General features: G+C 41.9%; 1 protein-coding gene across 1 annotated transcript in view; it reads right to left on the bottom strand.

The window, feature by feature from the left end:
- LOC141988184 (uncharacterized) overlaps positions 1 to 19,862 on the bottom strand; it is a 65,716-nt gene that overhangs the window by 21,365 nt on the left and 24,489 nt on the right. The window contains exons 5-8 of the mRNA XM_074954017.1: positions 15,667 to 15,834; positions 14,038 to 14,139; positions 8,578 to 8,688; positions 5,173 to 5,351 (exon numbers count right to left, since the gene is read on the bottom strand). Coding sequence (XP_074810118.1) covers positions 5,173 to 5,351; positions 8,578 to 8,688; positions 14,038 to 14,139; positions 15,667 to 15,834 — 560 coding nt within the window. The remainder of the gene's footprint in view (positions 1 to 5,172; positions 5,352 to 8,577; positions 8,689 to 14,037; positions 14,140 to 15,666; positions 15,835 to 19,862) is intronic.

The following is a 19,862-nucleotide window of genomic DNA, read 5'->3' on the forward strand; positions in this document are numbered from 1 at the left end:
AAAGGTAGAGCAGGCTCTCCTGGCAATTGTCAGAGGGGGTAGCAGGCTGCTATAGCTCACCAAGAAAGCAGGATCACATAGGAGGAGCCACTGCCTCTTGGGGAAAGGAGTTTTGTGGGGTGGAGGGCTGCAGGACCTTCCAAGGCTGGGATTGTTCAAATGATTATCTGAGCTACAAAAATAAATCTGGTCTCAGAACTTTTTTGAAGTTTTCCCCCTCACTGTCTGTGAGGGTTGTTCAACTTTCTACACTGAGAATCCTACTTTATATGCAAACGCCATAAGGATGGTGACTGAAGGTTGTTGCTCCCTTAGTGTAACTACCGAAAGCTAATCAGTCCTGAATGGAGAAATGAGTCCTTTCTAGAGTGGTTGCAGCAAAGAGTGGGTGGTTGACTCTGAATCTGATCAGCTTCATATATGAATTTTCAGTGAAAATAAAAATAAACTCTGTCCCAAGATATTTCAGGAAGCCCATCCTTTCCCCTTAGAATCATAGAAGAGTATGGTTGGAAGAGACCTCAGGAGGTCATCTAGTCCAATCCCCGGCTCAAAGCAGGACCAACCCCAGGTAAATCATCCCATCATCTTATACTTGTGTTTTGAATGTGAGCTCTTGTATCTGTGGTGAGCTTCTAAGGATCACTTAGAATCCCTGAAAAGAATAAATTAAAAGTTTTTCACAGTGAAGTCTTTCTGAAGTGCACTCACCACTCTTCTTCATACTTCAGGAATATTTAATATAAAGTAACAAATATGGTGCAGTTTAGTGCCTACAAATTTACATTATATCATTTTTTTGAATTTGTGAATTACCGCTATATATTAGTTGGGGCTGGTAGAACATTCTTGGTTCAAACTGTTTTTTGGCAGAAAACTGAGTTTTCAACTAAATGAATTTTTTTTTTTTTGCAAAAAGTGCCTGCTTTCCATGGACATTTTTTATTTTTTGTCCAAAAAAAGAGTACCTGAATGCCAAAATATTTCAGTTTGAATATGCTACCATGGTACCTCATGGGAGTTGTAGTATGGTTTCCTCATGTCTCCATTCTCCTCTATGGGCTGTGCTCCTCAGCTAAACTATATATTCCATTATGCACCATAGCCAGGGACTCAGATTATATATTGCCTCCGCTCAACAAGAGGAGAGACTGTGGTGCATTATGGGAGATGTAGTCCAACCCTGAAGCCTAACCTATACAAATGGAAGCAGGAGGTACCACAGTAGCATTTCTGAATCAAAATATTTTGATTTCCCGCCCCCCCAAAAGGAGAAATTTCCACAGAAATCACTTCCATTTTCTGTCTAGCCCTAATATTAATGTAAAAAATGGCTAAACAGTATAGTAGACATGCAACATCTCCTGCCCCTAGAGAGTCAACACTGTGAAGACAGGTATCAAGTTACTATCGTAGCTAGGGTGACCAGGTGTCTGGTTTTTGACCAGAACACCCGGTCAGAAAGGGATCTTTGTGGCTCTGGTCAGTACTGCTGACTGGGCTGAGGACTGTCCAGTTGGCAGTGTTGTGCAGCAGGGCTAGCAGGCTCCCTGCTACCATCCACACTGTGCGGCTCCCAAGAAGCAGCCGGCATGTCCCCACTCTGGCTCCTAGGCGTAGGGTCAGCCAGGGGGCTCTGCCTACTGCCCACACCCCAAGTGCTGCCCCCAGAGCTCACATTGGCTGGGAACCACAGCCAATGGGAGCTGCACCTGTGGATGGGGCAATGCGCAGAGCCACCTGGCCCTGCCTCCATGTAGGAGCCAGGGGGTGACATGTCGCTGCTTCCAGGAGCTGCTTGAGGAAAGTGCCACCCAGAGCCTACACCCCTGAGTCCCCCCACACCCCAACCCCCTGCCTCAGCCCTGATCCTCCTCCTGCCCTCTGAACCCCTGGGTCCCAGCCCAGAATACCCTTCTTTACCCCAAACCCCTCATCCCCAGCCGGAGTCCTCCCCTCCCCTCCCACACCCCAATGCCCTGCCCCATCCCAGAGCCACCTTCTGCATCCTGAACCACTCATTTCTGGCCCCACCCCAGAACCCGCACCCCCAGCCCACAGACCATACCTCCTCCCACACCCCAACCTCCTGCCTCAACCTGGAGCCCCCTCCCATACTCCGAACCCCTTGGCTCCACCCCAGAGCCCCCTCCTGCACCCCAAATCCCTCATCCCTGGCCCCATCCCAGAGCCCGCACCTCCAGCCGGAGCCCTCACCCCCTCTTGCATCCCAACCCACTGCCTCAGCCTGGAGCGCACTCCTGCACTCTGAACTCCTCATTTTCTGGCCCCACCCCACAGCCCGCACCCCCACCCAGAGCCCTCACCCCCTCCTGCAATCCCAACCCTGTGAGCCAGCCCAGTGAAAATGAGCGGCTGAGTGAGGGTGGGGGGAGAGAGCAATGGAGGGAGGGGGGATGGAGTGAGCGGGGCCTCAGAGGAGGGGGTGGGGCAGGGGGCAGGGCAAGGATGATCAGTTTTGTTTGAGTAGAAAGTTGGCAACCCTAATTGTAGCTGTGGCTATGCAAATAAGATAACAGAGTTAATATGCTAATGCTTGTATTAAGCATGCCCAACAGAGGCCTGAGCAGAGTCAAGCTAAGCTGATAGCTCATGTAATTAATAGAAGTGATGTGCCCTTCTCTGACCAATCCGCCTCTTGAGTGCTAACTAAATGTTACAACTACTGTAAAGGGTCATTTTAGTCCAGTGCACAAACTTCGTTATAAGCCTAGATATACAGTACCAAAATCTGTTCTGAGTCACACCAGTTTACACTGGAGTAATTCAAGTTCTTTATGTAAAAGCATAATATCTGCTGCCAGATGTCACCACATGAAGGTGCAAACTGCACTGGGACCAGTGCCTACCAGGAGGATTCAATGTAGGTGGTATTTCTTCCACTAGGGGCTCTGTAGGCTAGTGGAGGCAGCTGAGGAGATGTGCTGATTCACAGCATCTCTCCATTCCCCATTGGTTTGGCAATACGCCTTCCCTGGCCTGCAATGTACATTTTTTGGCCGGTGGCTGAGTGGTTCTGGTGCTATGTGCTGCTGCATCCGTACTCCCATGGATTGACTTTCCATTACAGGGGCCTATGCCAGGACTATGCTGATGGAAGCTGGCACAAGCCTTAGCATAAGTTCCCAGAGAAGGCTGATGAAGCCTAAAGCATGAATTAGTACAAAATGGAGCTAGATTTGTTTCCATTGAAAAAGGGGATTAAGGGTTGCAATTATGCAAGAGAAAAAAACCACCTACACAAGAAGGTACAATTACGATAGACCAATTAAAAACATATATGTGTTTGGAGCAGTAGGCTTTTTCCTGTTCCTAAAAGTTCTATGCCATGGGCACACAGTTAGACTGCTGCAAAAGGGGCCTCAGTTTCTGGGCGATTGCTTATCTGTCTGAAGTTGACATGTTAGTCCTATGTAAAGGAGAACATTAGGAACAACCGAAAACATGAAGAGTTGAATTCATCCCTGCTTCATTCCAGTTTTATGTCAGTAGTACTCCAGTGATTTATCATTCAGGAGGTATGTAGCATACCTCTGAGAGAGGGTGCACTGGATGGGGGAGAAATGGTAATAATAGGAAAAGCAACTGAAAGGAGGATGTATGTTAGAGAGTGGGGCCTGCTGTATATTACATCTTCCTATTATTTTCTGCCTGCTATGCCTCTCATTGCACCCCTTACTGTATACATTACACTTACGTTGCACATCCATTGACTGCCAAGTCACTGCGAGTTACTCTAATTTATCCCTTGCATCTACTTACAAATATTTTCTGGCCAGCTGACACCACCATTTATGTTATTTGGCCTGGAGACCTCCCTGGAAGATGGGTTTACTCCAGAGTGAGGGATAGATAGATCCTCAGCTGGTGTAACTCAGCATAGCGCCACAGACCTAAGGCTCTAGCCTGAATTTGACCCTCATATCTTCCTGCATTTAATTTTGCTTTAAAACGGGGGGAACTAATGCTTGAGCTGGTTGATGTGGATCTTTTTATAAGCTATGAAGTGTTTTACTACAAAAGACCAAAAATAGACACACTGAGAAATCAGTATATTTAATTTTGGAGACATAACTTTCTGCTTGAGTAACTTTGTTGCAAAGTTACATAAGGGAAGGGACTGGCAACTTGTCATTATATCCAACACCTACTAAAGTGCCTTGCAAATTGTGCTATAATAGGATTGTGTAACAGATTAATTCAGCAGCTCTTCTGGCATAGCAGCTCTGAAAAATATCCATTATCAAAATGCTCCACCTGCTGGACACAGGTGGAAATGCAACCAATGGAACCTTTAGGAACTGTCCAGCAGTATTTAAAATATGAACTTCTATTACAGTGGTGCTCAGGGTAAGCAGATTTAAAGGAAAACTGTAATTTATGTTAAAGATTTTTGAATCTCTTCATATAATTACAAAGAAGAAGAAACTTAGAAGCACTCATATATTTATATTTGACACAAACAGTAATCCACCATCTTGCCAGTCTGCTGATTTAAACCTAGTTCGTGCCATTGTAAAGGTGCATACAGAGGTCCACACTACAGTGGAAGTCTTGGGAGAAATTTTGGTCAGTTCAGACATTATCCCTTATGGGGCACCAGCTGGCTTTCTTTTCGGGGAGCCTAGTGCTAGCTGTGGCATAAATCTTGTGCAGTACCTGTACATCCCAGCCTTGCTGTGGCTGGCCCCTCCACAAGTTTGCATATACATGCAGGAGTCCCATGCTTATGGCTAATTTTAAAAATATTTATCTCAGGAGGTGGGTCTAGAGCTTCTGCACTTCCAAAGTTACCACCTCACTTAATGTCTCTCTGAGCCTGTGTTCTGTCTTTGTTCATAACACACTGTAGAACCCTAACCACGGGATAGAATTAGAATTCACCAAAGCCTAACATTGCTATTCTTGAATTAATGTCTTCAAAGGAGTTGAATGGGCGTAAACGAAGGTAGAATTTGGCCATCAGCTTGAAGTGAGGGAGCCTCCTTTTAGCATCTATGCAGAAAATACCCATCCAGGTGATAGCAGTTCTAGGAGTTACATATCAATATATCTGAGCACACTTCCATTGCATGTCTGAGTACACTGCTGCACCTCTCCGTTGTAAACTATAGCACAGTTTGCTTTCTTACCATACCCTCTTCTCTTTACCTTCTTGTGTTTGTAGTAATGAAGGCAGCCATCATGTTTCAGCACAAACCATCTCTTCCTCCAGCCCTTCAGTATCCCTGAGTGAGTTCGCTTGTGCAAATATCCTCGACATGTTGGCCTGGGAGTGCTGGGACAGCGGCTGATGTCTGATCCAACCAAGAGGGTCAAGATATCAGGGCCTGGAATTTTTCATTACAAATATTTGAGAGTGAAGCAGAACTGGAAATAACAATTAAACTAAACTAAAAAGTGTATCCTCTTTCCTTGTAGAAATATAAAACAAGGAATGAACAGAAAAAAAATCTGAACTCATTTTGTACTGGAGACAGCACTGTACCTTCAGGACCCAGTTTCCAAAGAAGCCTCTGAAGTTAGGCCTGCACATTTTTCATGTGTACCTGTATGTGATTGCAAAGCTTACATTTGAGGGAAAAAGCTGGTAACTGCATATATACCTGAAGGGGACACTTGTAAGTCCAAATCCAGATTTGTGTGCAGAAATGTGAGTTCACACAGAAATGTTGTGGGTGCAGCTTAGGAGGCTCCTGTGAAACTTTAGCCCTTAATCTCTTAAATATGTTCCTTGGGAATTCTTTCTTTGCATGTAGGAGTCCTCCTGGATTGCCACAACTTCTGTATCAACCACCCTCCAGGCTATGGAGTACTGGATATGCGCCCCATGTGCACTGTCCCTGCCCTCCCCCCTGCTCCTTAGTTGGCTGATGGGAATTGCTCAAAAGTGATGTTAGACTGCTAGGCTAGCTGAAAATGTGTTTTCATGATCAGATTCTCCTATGAATGCTATGATACTATTTTACAATAATCATACAATACCTTGATGCTATCAGCACATGCATGTATTTATCCCCAAAGACCTGAAATCCTTATTACACAGATGGAACTTCTAAGCAGCACTGGGACAGACAGCAATCCCTAAAAAACCTTGAAAGCTATGACTATGACACATTTTTATTTGCAAAATGTTTGCTGTTAAGGCTGCATGTCTTTATGGTGACAGTTGATGTTGGGAATACTGCTGTTAAGCCAAGATTTAGACCATGGAGAGTTTCCTGCGTGAGTTAAATAGCCCCCACCCCAAGAACAGGAATTTCTCCAGGAAATGGCTGGCACACTCTTAAATTTAACAGTATGAATGGGCCCTCAATATTTAAAAAACTTGCTATGAGTCAAGATAATTTTGACACTGTTTTGTAAAAACATTTTAATTTACTGAATTTCCCTCGAGCCCCTATCAAAATCATATGTGGGAGAATTAAAAGGACTATAGCAGATTGACTCTCAACATGCAAACATGAATGTATTTTGGTTTTAGTCACTACTGCTACTGGAAAAATATGAATGATTATCATCACTGACAATTTGTTTCTGCAAAACGCTGTGCCCTGAAGTAACCTTTCTGCTGTCCATACTAGACCTGGGTCCCCAGTAACAAAGATATTGCTAATGGGCGCATAGAGCCAGACTGTGAATTTTCCCTTTGAGGAAACATCAGACATAAATAGCATATTGGTGTCTCAGAGGCCCCTGTCAGCAGACATCTCTCTTTGAGGCATGAGCCCCAAAAGCAGCATCACAGAATGTGCTCTCTATCACATGACATTTTAGCTCAGGTTTTAATGATAGTAGAAGTAGGTAATATTAGCACCTAGAGCAAGGAGAAAATTGGGGTCTTATCTAACCCAGACCTTTATCTTGTCATCTCACTGTGCCATCAGTTTTCAACTGCACTCATATCACACCCCTGATGTCAAACCATAGACAGACACCCATAGACAGTAGAGCTAGAATACAAAGTTCGTTTCGCTTTCTAAATATTAGGAGAATCAAGCTGTGTTTTCAAACGCCACAGGAGTGGAAATTTTAACACTTGTCTGGGCTCCTTTCTGTGATTTGCTGCCTCTCTCTCTCCTTTTAATTACAGAAAGCACTCACTAACAATGAGACATTTGCAAAACATTCTTCTGAAGGGCATAAACAAGGCAGACAAAGAACATAAGAATGACCATATTGGGTCAGACTAATGATCTATCTAGCCCAGTATCCTGTTTTATCCTGCCAGAGGCAACAAACAGAACTAAGGCAGTTACTGAGTGATCCATCCCCTGTCATCCATCCTCAGCTTCTGGCAGTCAGCTATTTACGAACCCCCAGAGCATAGGGTTGTGTCCCTGACCCTAACAGCCATTGATGGACCTAACCTTCATGAATTTATCTAATTCTTTTTTGAACCCAGTTATACTTTTGGCCTTCACAACATTCCCTGGCAACAAGTTCCACAGGTTGAGTGTGTGTTATGTGAAGAAATACTTCCTTTTGTTTGTTCTAAACCTGCTGCCTATTAATTTCATTGGGTGACACTTGGTTCTTGTATCATGGTGAAGGAGTAAATAACACTTCCTGATTCACTTTCTCCACACCAGTCACGATTTTATAGACCTCTTTCATATCTCCGCTCAGTCGTCTCTTTTCCAAGCTGAACAGCCCCAGTCTTTTTAATCTTTCCTTGTATGGAAGCTGTTCTATACCACCAATAATTTTTGTTGCCCTTCTTTGTACTTTTTCTAATACTAATATATCCTTTTTGAGATGGGGTGATCAGAACTGCACACAGTATTGAAGGTGTGGGTATACCATGGATTTATATAGTGACATTGCGATATTTTCTGTCTTATTATCTATCCCTTTCCTAATGGTTCCTAACATTCGGTTAGCTTTTTTGATTGCTGCTTCAAATTGAGTAGGTGTTTTTGGAGAACTATCCACAATCACTCCAAGTTCTCTTTCTTCAATGGTAACAGCTAATATAGACCCCATCATTTTGTGTATATAGCAGGGATTATGTTTTCCAATGTGCATTACTTTGCATTTATTAACTCTAAATTTCATCTGCCATTTTGTTGCTCAGTCACCCAGTTTTGTGAGATCCCTTTGCAGCATCCTACCTCCTCGGACAGACCCTTAACTTGTGCCATTTATCTTTTATCCCAAGATTTTGTTTGTTTAAGATATTAAACAAAATTATCTGTTTTCAAACAAATATTATAGTCTACTCCAGAAAAGTCCAAAATATGTCATAGCAGCAATATTTTGAAGCATATTTAAAAAATATTTTTTTTAAATCAGTTTCCCATTTCTCTCATTCTTTAACTGTGAAGAATTTGTTTGGTAAACTGAGTAAATGAGAATAATGTTGCCTGTTTGTCCATTTCCCCATATGTTTTGGCAAGGTCTAGATAAACAAGTGACTCTACATTCAATTTAGAGGGCTGACAGCTAAAATTGCTAATTAAGTTTTCTATGGTGTCTATTCACCATCATGTCCAATTGTTCTCTGCACTGTACAATGATCCTGTCTCATGGAATTAATGATGAGGTCAAGCTTACCCTTTCTTGCCAGATTTGCAGCTTGTGAATGTGGCATGCTGGTGACGTCAGTTCCATTGACAGCCAACACAATATCGCCCACCTGAAGCCCTGCTTCCTCAGCCGAACTGTCTAGAACCAAATAGGAACGAAGGATTTTATTTAGGGAAGGTACCACAATGTATATAATTCTGTTACATTAGAAATATTGTTTGTATTTTGAATTATAAACTTCTCTAATATTTAACAGAAATCTTGTTTCTCTTAAATATGAGGGGACTTGACAGTCACTCTTCAACACAATTCTTTTGTCATGTGTTCCCTGAGTTCATGAACATATAGAGTCAGATTTTTTAACTGAACTATACCTCGTCTGTAAGGTTTTTATTATGCAAAGGACTCTGTGAAGATGCAGGGATCTATCTGTGCTGTGTTCCGTGGAGAGCCTAACTTTGTACCCCTAAAGCCTGTCTCCCTGATATGTATGTATGAAAGCTATCTGCATATGCTAATCTGTATTTTTACATGTGGAAAACCTTGGGCATACAATATTGGGCACACAAATTTTAAGGCCCTTTTGACAACACGAGCGCGCGCGCGCGCGCACACACACACACACAGAGTAGATTTTACAGCATCTCTCCCTTTACAGGACAGTTTATAGGACAGTTTAGCAAACATTCAATAAAAAATAAACCTCAGAGCAAGCCCATGCTTAGCCTAAGACAATGCTGTCAGACATAGTGCATCTTCTCACAAAGAATTTTTCCTCCACCTTTTTAAAAATTTTAATTATTGTATCTTGTCCTGTGGGCATGAAACTATATGAAACACTTTGGAATCAAGAAGTGAAAGGGGGAATTTTTAATTCACTTTCAGATGAAAAATATCATGCTGCGCAAACACGTCCACTTGAGCAAGCCAAAAATGGTTTTAAAAATATTATTTTTAATACAGTAGAACTTCTTTTAGATAAAATCTTCATTGTCCAAAATAGGGTTATATCCCTTGCCATGAAACATTTACATAAACATTTGCACTCTTACCTGAAATCCAAATAATCAGAATAAAGTTCATCTCCCCTATTAGATTGGGATAAATAAGGTTCTGGGGTACTACGGATCTAACGAAGGGCTAAAGCAGAGGTGCTGGAACAATTTTTATAGTGGGGGTGTTGACAGCCATTGAACCAAACTATAAACCCTCTATGTAATGGAAACCACTTCAAGCCAGGCAGAGCAGCATCCCCAGCACCCCTATTTCCAGCACCAATGGGCTGAGTGTAGTCAGAGGACAGGCTCCCATTGACTGCAACGGGCATTGGATTAGTCTTCAAAATTGTACTCTCTGTGCCAACGGCTAAATCCTGCTTGCCTTATTTCTGTCATCACCCCATTGTTTGGGGACTACTGGTGTGAGGAAGGCTAACAGGATTTTGCTCTAAATATTTTTAACCTTTCTCCTTTAAGAGAAAAAGCAACGAACATAGGGACAGGAAAATTGTGCCTGCTTCAGAACTGCTCCGAGATCACTTTTTTGTTTATGCATTAGTTCCTGAAAACCACCCATACAAAAGACTCATGCAAATGCCAGCTAGGAATGTAGGGTAAGTTATATAAGCAGAAAATATGCTCCATTTAGGTACACTAATGCATGATCACTTAAATTCTACCTACTTGTGTCTCAGACTCATTTTTTCTTCTTTTCAGCACATAATTAAGCATTCCCAAAAGTACTATGCAAAAAGGTTCTTCAGAAAAATCACTCCGTGCCCTTATTGTTTAAAATCCATATAATTTTAAATTACCCAAGCACCATCATTTAGTAAATGTGAGCCTACAATATATTTCAGAGGCTGTGTATAAGCAGTGGGGAGCAAATTAGAAGGTTAATGGTAAGTAGTAGACACAGCAGTAGCATGAGTCTTTACCAATTTCAGAAAAATAAACTCAGATTATAGATCAGCTGTGTATAAAATGGAAACTCAAGCCATTTTGAGTTGTATCAGGCTAGAAGATGCCATACAGGGTTTTACCAGTTGAAAGGTAATTTAAGGTTCCCCGTCTCCATCAGTCTTCTATTTCAAAATGTTAAAAAAAAATTCATAAGGGTTTCACATGCTGTTCCTTAATACAATTAGCCACATTTTGAAGAACCAGAATTATAAAGCAATCTGGCCGTAAAGACTAGTCACTTTTTAATTTTTTTTCAAACAACAAAAGTGTTTAAAAAAAACCACTTAATAGCAGAGATAGATAATATACAGTAGCTACTTAATTTTTCAATTTCTTTTGTTATACACAGTATTAGTGTTACTTCTCTGTGTATTATCTATGACATATGTATTCTTCAGGCCAAAACTGTCCCCTCATCCTAGTCCCAGATACCTTACATAAACTCTTATTATGGGTTACATTCACTGACGGAAGAGGCCAGGAGGAATGTTTCTGCAGAGCAGAAGCAGGCTGAGCTATTTGGTACCAGCGAGAAGAAGCATCTCCTCTTTTTCTCCCCCTGCAAGGTAAGAGCAGAGGTGACTAACTTTGCATGGGTGGCGATGTTAATTCTTTGTTTCCCAGCCTAGTATCACAGCTGGTTTGTGGGTGGTCAGACCTAGCCATTAGAGCCAGAGTCTGCAGTCACAAAACAGGAGTCAGGAGGGTCAGGATGCCAGGGAAGCGGGAGCAGGAAGCACAGGGCACGCAGCCCAGAACAGGGTGGAGCACAGCTTCCTGTTCCTTCCTGCTGCTGTCTTAAATAGGGCCAGCAGACCAATCAGCTGCTCTGGGACTCCACCAATAGATCTGCAGGGGCAGAGCCTCATAGTGGGGCTGGGTTCATGGGGCCCAGGTAAGCAAGTACCTACAGGATGCCAGATGTAGTGTGGGACCATGGCTGCTCTTTTAAACCCTGCAGACCCAAGTTTGAGACCCACAGATCATGACACCTTGCAACCCTTTATGGCAACTAGCTGTTCCTAGATATGTCACCACATATTCACTACTTCTAGTAATGATAGGCGCACGTGGTAACTTGATATTTCTGCTAAAATTATCAGTAGTGAAATTATTAGCAATGCTGACATTTAGTTTTGTCATCATTCTGGTACAGAGTTAACACCCCATTGATAGAAGTGTAAGCAGCTTACAGTTCTCTCAAAATGACCGTTTCAAAATGACATCAGTGTCATTTTATACCTGATTCATACTGTAAAGGTAATCTTCACAACAATCACATCTAGAGATTTCCTTCTTAAAAAGAATGGAAGCTTAGCTCTGGAGCAAAATAACATGGCAATTTCTGGAAATAGGGCAATTATGGGGCCATTTGAACCACTGCATAATCATATTATAGATGGGGTCCTGTGTGTATGTGATTCAAAAGTCAAGTTTTCCTAGGCGTGCAATGTTGTCTAGCATTTGACCTCTTATAGGACATATTAATGGTACACATAACATATAGATAAACAAAGCTATAATTTTCTAGGAGGTGTACCAAAAAAGTCATGCTTATTTACTTGCATACTACATGTTAGGAGATCATGGGATAAATCCTAGATAATATAGCAAAGGAAATGTAATATAAATTATCCATTTCTAACGTATTACTTTTTTTTTCACTGGCTAATCCTGTCCATTGCATGGGAAGCTCTTCTACTCTGAAGGTTTTATTTTTAACATTTAATAAGCAGAACATTTGCTCTGAGGCAACAGGTTAGAATGACATTTAGAATGACTTTTAGAACTGAGCAGATGCTTCATGCACAAAGCCTGACTGATATACAAATCTAACCATGTTCAGACCTTAAGGCTTTGTCTGGGTTTCTGTTTGAACTCTTAAAGCTGGTAAGATTTTTGACTTTTTCTGCTATGTTTCTGTGCATCTCTATACTCCATTTCTTTCTATCAATCCTGATTTTTTCTCCAGTGGAGTTTTAGTATGATATTGTTTGGTAGCGCTACACAGATTGACCTGAAATTTACTTTTTAAGGGTTCTGGATGGTTGACAGATTTGCAGCCGTCTGAGGTTCAAACTCTAAAGCTCATATAAACTGGCTGCACGCTGGGCCATCATACATACTTACATGTTACAGTGCTCTAACTTGCTGGCTGAGGAGTGTGAAAAATCACCCCCCTGAGCGCAGCAAGTTTGAGCGCTTTAAAGCACTCGTGTGGACAGGCTCCGAGTGCTGGGAGTAGAGCTATTCCCCTCGTGGAGGTGGATTACCAGGAGCGCTGGGAGACCCCTCTCCCAGCGCTCGCACGTGACCACGCTCACACATCAAAGCGCTGCCGCAAGAGCGCTCCCATGGCACTGCTTTGAAGTTTCTAGTGTAGACGTAGGCTATGGCTACACTTGCAGATGTAGCGCGCTGGGAGTTAAACCAGCCCTCGGAGACAGCAGCAGGGAAAGCGCTGCCATGTGTTCACCACATTAGCAGCTCTTGCAACGCCACAGAAAGCAGTGCATTGTGGTAGCTATCCCAGTGTGCAAGTGGCTGCAGTGTGCAGCTAGAGGCTGCAGCATGCTTTTCATATGGGGGCTGTGGAGTGTGACAGGGAGTGTGTTTGTGTGTATGTGGGGGGAGAAACAGTGTGTTTTGGGGAGCAGAGAGTGTGTCAGCATGCTGTCTTTTAAGTTCAGACAGCAGCAGGGGGAAACCTTGACATCAGCCCCCACCCCCCGCCTCTCTCTCTCTCTCACACATACACCTGCCTCTGCAGCAGGAGCATTCCACAGTAATGATTTGCTTTGTGTCCCAGAGCAGATAAGCATGTCAGCTGTCAGAAACAGAGCTTTGAAAGGGGATATCTACATGCCTGGACCCGAGTTCAAAACAATGATGAGAGTGGCCACTTGACTTCAAGGGATTATGGAATGTTTCCAGAGGCCAATCACAGCGCAGTAAGGCAACACGTCATCCACACTATTAGGCCTTTTGAGGCTAGCCATCACCATTCCTTGTTTTTTTGTGCATCTCCTCTTCGGGATTCTTGCCTGAATGGAAGGCAATTGGGGAAGATCTGTCCCATGCTATAAATTGGGGGAATGTTCTTATTATGATCAGTGCATCTTCTATGTTATTCCCAAGGGCTTAGTTGCCATTTATGGCAGTCAGACTAGCAGAGTTTCAGACCCCATCTTTGGGAAGAGGGTTGATTCAGGCAGTTACATACAGCAGAAATAGGTTTTATGTGGCCACTTCTGAAGGGTAAGAATTCCTTCCAAATAAGGAATGTGATAGCATCTGTGGTTTCAGAGTAGCAGCTGTGTTAGTCTGTATCCGCAAAAAGAAAAGGAGTACTTGTGGCACCTTAGAGACTAACAAATGAGGCTTGTTGAGCTCCCAGCTGACTAGATCCCTTAGATAACTTGCCACAATCAATTCAGGGATATTGTTAGCTTGTTTTATTGAGTATTATGTAAGTCACTTTGGTATATTTTCAAAATAGAAATTAACCTGTACAGGCACCACTTACTAGTATCCACTTCAGTCACAAGGATGGGCTTTGAGAACTGGATTCGGAATCCCCAGGGGTAATCACCAGTTCCTTTTGTGATCCTCACTGTTCGTTCACGAACTGTAAAGAAAGGAAAGGATTGACCTCAAAGACTCCCTTTATCTTTGCAAATCAAACTCAGTTGAACAAATAGACACACACCTTTAAAGCTTGCCATCTAAGTTGCATCTGCAAAATATGGGCTGAATTCTTGAACAAGTATAACTCCATCTCTTCCCAGGGCTATCATTCTTTTTTCATGCTGAAAATCTATTTATCTTTACCTTCTTCCTCTTCATGGCCATCTTTTTTCATCCCTTCTCTTCCATAACCCCCAGCCTGACTCTCCACGACCTTGATCCTACGTTGGGAGCTGCCTGCGCAGACCCCTAAGCCCATATGGACTGTCTTTAAAGTCAGTGGAATTCAGCATTGATACAGGGATCAGCCTCAATGCGAGATCAGGGTCTAAGCTTCTATTCAAATCCAAACCCCAATAGTAATTGAAAAGGGATAGAGTTAAGTGGAACTTACACACCTCAGAAAGTCTGATTCATTAGGAAATGTTATACTGATGAGTGAGTTAAAAATATCCTAGAATGCACTCCTCAGAACTTCAGCTTTTCTCAGTTTGATTCTTCACCAGGTATTTGGTTAATGGGAACCCATATTAAATTATTTATCATAGCTGTGTTGTCTCTAAATTGTGTAACATTTGGAAGACAGAAAATGCTTCAAAGGTTACATTCAGGCAAATTGACTCTCTCTCTCTGTGTCTAAAAGAGGGTAGGCACTGAAATAAATATTTTAAGTGGTGTGCTGTGGGAGAAATTCCTTTGGGAGAAAAGGCAATCAAAATGCACAACATGCTCCTGATACATTTTAAAAGAGATTTTTACAGAGCTCGAGATTTATAGAGCACATTTCATTTGCTACAATCTTGGGAATAATCTATGAGCTCCAACACGGGACCAACTCCTGGAACGCTACAAAGGTATTGCACCTTCTTAGTTGTTTCAAGAAATTTAACACTGAAAAAATGGGTTCTTGATATTATGTTTGCATGACTGGGGTTACACATTGAAAACTGAGCAATGAGAACATTTTCATGCTCCCAGCAAACTGGCACTTTTCCCATTCATTCTACTTGGGGGAGAAAGTGTTCACATAATTTGGCTGCAGTGGAAAGCAGATACTGTGGCTGTTATGTGCTTTTTTCTGATTGTGAATAGTCCCTCCTAAGGTTGCCATACCTGCAAAATTAACCTTGCAACTCAAGGTTGCAATTAACCTTGCAACTCAACTTACAGACTTTGCCCATGCCAGTATCCCCACTGTTCAGCAAATGACTAGATTTTAGTTCTGACCTCTTACAAATAAGAATTTTGTCAAGAAATTAGAACATTCTATCAGAAGTTAGTTAAATAAAGAACTACTTTCTAAACGTTTATGCCTTTTTGAACTTATTGGATTCCTCCATTTTCTGCCCTCAGCATCAGTGTTTGGGGCCCTGCCCATAGCTGGAGTTCTCTCAGCATGACCATACATCCACAGAATACCTAGACACACTGTGAGGACACTTTGTAGTTGTAAGATTAGAATGCTTACCTGCTACTGGCCTAGGCCTTTTGCTGAGACATCTAGGGCTATTATCTGGACTGCTGTCATCCCCTCTGAAAACCCACGAAGCTGAATGAAAGTTCTCTGTGTAGAAACCTCTCTCCTCATTTTCACTACGGAGACTCAGATCCACTGAACGGGCTTCCTCTGAGTTTACTAGGAAGATACAAATGAGAATAATTTAGTTTCACTGCCAAAATAAAAAAATGCCATATGTGTAAAAGGAGTGACAGCAAAGGATGGAGAATAATTGACACACTTTATTATGAGAGAATGAGGCTGGAAAAGGGAAAATGATTTTAAAAAATAAGGTTGTGTTCTTTTTTGATTCTTTGTTTATGTATAAAGACAATCTGAAAGGGTTTACATTTTTCTTGTGTCAGGCAGGATGGGATTAGTTCATAGAAAAGAAAGTAAGGGACAGGGGACATTGAGGTGTGGGGGGGAGAATATATGAGAAAGAGGGTGAAGCTGACTATGAGTGGAAGGGTGTGGGAGAGGACAGCAAAGGAGAAAGAATGTCCAAATGTACTATAGCAGGGGTCGGCAACCTTCGGCATGCGGCCCATAAGGGTAATCTGCTGGCGGGCCGCAAGACATTTTGTTTATGTTGATTGTCCGCAGGCACAGCCGCCAACAGCTCTCAGTGGCTGTGGTTTGCCGTTCCCGGCCAATGGGAGCTGCGGGAAGCAGAGGCCAGCACATCTCTGCGGCCTGCTGCTTCCCGCAGCTCCCATTGGCCAGGAACGGTGAACCACTGCCTCTAGGAGCTGCAAGGGGGCTGTGCCTGCAGATGGTCAATGTAAACAAAATGTCTCACGGCCCACCAGCAGTACCCTGATGGGCTGCGTGCCGAAGGTTGCTGACCCTTATACTACAGTATTCCATATAGTTCCTAATAAAAGGTTCATAACCTCTTTAAATAGTTCTGTAACTTTGCTGCTGCTCAAAATGCATGCTCTAAAAGCCAAAAGATACAAGATAACACTACCTGAATGCAAAGGTGTAATGCAGTCTAACTCTTCTTCTAAAAGTGGAAATATTTCTTAAACGTGAACATGTCTTTCCTCCCCATTCTTGGCCAAGTTCAGTCTGGTGTAAATGGGCCCAACTCTATTGGCTTGTTTCAGTTTTCACCAAAAGGTTGACAGTGATTGGATGTCTAACATAGTGAATGCCAGTGAAAATGAGGTAGGATCAGAGGCTAAAATAGGGAAAGAACAAGTAAAAATGTTTTTTTAAGACAAGTTAGATGATTGAAGTCACCAGGGCCTGATGAAATGCATCCTAGAATACCAAGGGGATGACTGAGGAGATATCTGAGCCATTAGCGATTATCTTTGAAAAGTCATGGAAAACAGAAGAGATTCCAGAAGACTGGAAAAGGACAAATATGGTGCCAATCTATAAAAAGGGAAATAAGGACAACCTGGGGAATTACAGACCAGTCAGCTTAACTTCTGTACCCGGAAAGATAATGGAGCAAATAATTAAGCAATCAATTTGCAAACATCTAGAAGACAGTAAGGTTATAAGTAACAGTCAGCATGGATTTGTCAAGAACAAATCTTGTCAAGCCAACCTGATATCTTTCTTTGACAGGGTAACAGACCTTGTGGATGGGGGGAAGCAGTAGACGTGGTATATCTTGACTTTAGTAAATCTTTTGATACTGTCTTGCATGACCTTCTCATAAACAAACTAGGGAAATGCAACCTAGATGGAGCTACAATAAGGTGGGTGCATAACTGGTTGGAAAACCGTTCCCAGAGGGTAGTTATCAGTGATTCACAGTCATGCTTTAGAAGGGCATAATGAGTGGGGTCCCGCAGGGATCAGTTCTTTGTCTGGTTCTGTTCAATATCTTCATCTATGATATAGATAACGGCATAGAGAATACACTTATAAAGTTTGAGGACGATACCAAGCTCGGAGGGGTTGCAAGTACTTTGGAAGATAGGCTTATAATTCAAAATTATCTGGACAAACTGAAGAAATGGTCTGAAACTGAAGTAAATAGGATGAAATTCAATAAGGATAAATGCAAAGTACTCCACTTAGGAAGGAACGATCAATTGCATACATGCAAAATAGGAAATGACTGCCTAGGAAGGAGTACTGTGGAAAGAGATCTGGGGGTCATAGTGTACCACAAGCTATATATGAGTCAACAGTGTAACACTGTTGCAAAAAGAAGCGAACATCATTCTGGGATGTATTAGCAGGGCTGTTGTAAGCAAGACACGAGGAATAATTCTTCCTTTCTACTCCACGCTGATTAGGCCTCAACTGAAGTATTGTGTCCAGTTCTGGGTGCCACATTTCAGGAAAGTTGTAGACAAATTGGAGAAAGTCCAGAGAAGAGCAACAAAAATGATTAAAGGTCTAGAGAACATGACCTGTGAGAGAAGATTGAAAAAATTGGGTTTGTTTAGTCTGGAAAAGAGAAGATTGAGAGGGGACATGGTAACAGTTTTCAAGTACATAAAAGGTTGTTACAAGGAGGAGGGGAAAAATTGTTCTTCTTAACCTCTGAGGATAGGACAAGAAGCAGTAGGCTTAAATTGCAGCAAGGCAGGTTTAGGTTGGAGATTAGGAAAAACTTCCTATCAGGGTGGTTAAGCACTGGAATAAATTGCCTAGGGAGGATGTAGAATCTCCACCATTGGAGATTTTTCAGAGCAGGTTAGACAAACACCTGTCAGGGATGGTCTATATTATACTTGTGGTCCCTTCCAGTTCTATGATTCTAGGGTTCATTGCAATTGTGCTGGTTTACGGAACAGGTCTGAATTTGGCCTATTAAGTGTACATCTTTCTCTTAAATCTTATTAGTTAGCAAACTGAGTACAGTTTCCAGAAATTTGGAGTTATGATTCAGTACTGGAGGTGCTTGGAATCTGCCATACTGCAGAAACTGAAAAACAGCAGGAGTGCGTGGGAAGGAAAAATCAGGAGCTAAAATAAATGTCATCACTCAAACAATGATTGAAAGCTTTGACTGCCTGTTATATTTTTAGTGCTGTTGTAGCCATGTTGGTCCCAGAATATTAGAGAAACAAGGTGGGTGATGTAATATATTTTATTGAACCAACTTCTGATGGTGAGAGAGACAAGCTTTTTCCCTTACACAAACCTCTTCTTCGGGTCTGGAAAATGAGTGCACCCTGAGTACATTTCCCAGACCTGAACAAGAGAGGTCAGGAAATGTACTCAGGGTGCACTCATTTTCCAGACCTGAAGAAGAGGTTTGTGCAAGGCAAAAGCTTGTCTCTCTCACCATCAGAAGTTGGACCAGAAAAAGATATTTTAAAAAGATATCACCCACCTTGTCTCGCTATTATAATCTGGCTCTTTTACACAGATAAATTATATTTACTTGAAAAGTCCCACACATATAGGTTTATAATCTGCATATTTACTGACTGTTACACTTAAGTCCAAATTTGAATAAGTTTTGAATTGGACTCAGTGTTACATTTGTACTCATGCAGGTTTCATAAAAGTATAATTAAAGACACACACACATGGTATATCCCACTCCAAATCAATACGTTTCTATGATGACTTCTGCTGATCTTTCTTTATTAAAAACACAGATTTATAAATACGTATTGTAAGTGATGTATTACAGTATGCAGTATTTTTTATGTGACTGTCTTCTTGTGTCAGGTTTTTGTTGCCTTCTTTTAAGTAATACATAACAACATTACTTTGATTGTGGACTGCCAAAAGTAACAATACACATTGACTCACAAGCACACACCAACTTACCTTTGTGTTCTCCTCTTGACCACTGAGTGCCCATGTGTAATCAGTACATTATTTCTGTGAAAATCTTGAGATTCTGAGCCTTTAAAGCATAGTGATAATTGTTTATGTTCCACTGGATAATGTGTTAAAATAGGGAGTTTCTTAGGAACAGATCTGATTATGTGGATGAGTAATTCACTGTTCATTCAGTTACAAAGACAGCACTAATCAGCATATTGTTACATAAGCTGCAACATAAAATCTGTGTTGACGTCTTATGAACCAGCAAGACATTATTTATATACATGGCATAGCTGCATAAACAGGACTGTGCTTAACTTCTTCACCGCAGTAGAATATGAACTATTGATTGTGGTGTATTGAAAACAATGTTAAAATAATAAACTATCCCTTTAAATTCTCAGGGGGTT

This window comes from Natator depressus, chromosome 5 (assembly GCF_965152275.1).
Source record: "Natator depressus isolate rNatDep1 chromosome 5, rNatDep2.hap1, whole genome shotgun sequence".
Taxonomy (NCBI): domain Eukaryota; kingdom Metazoa; phylum Chordata; order Testudines; family Cheloniidae; genus Natator; species Natator depressus.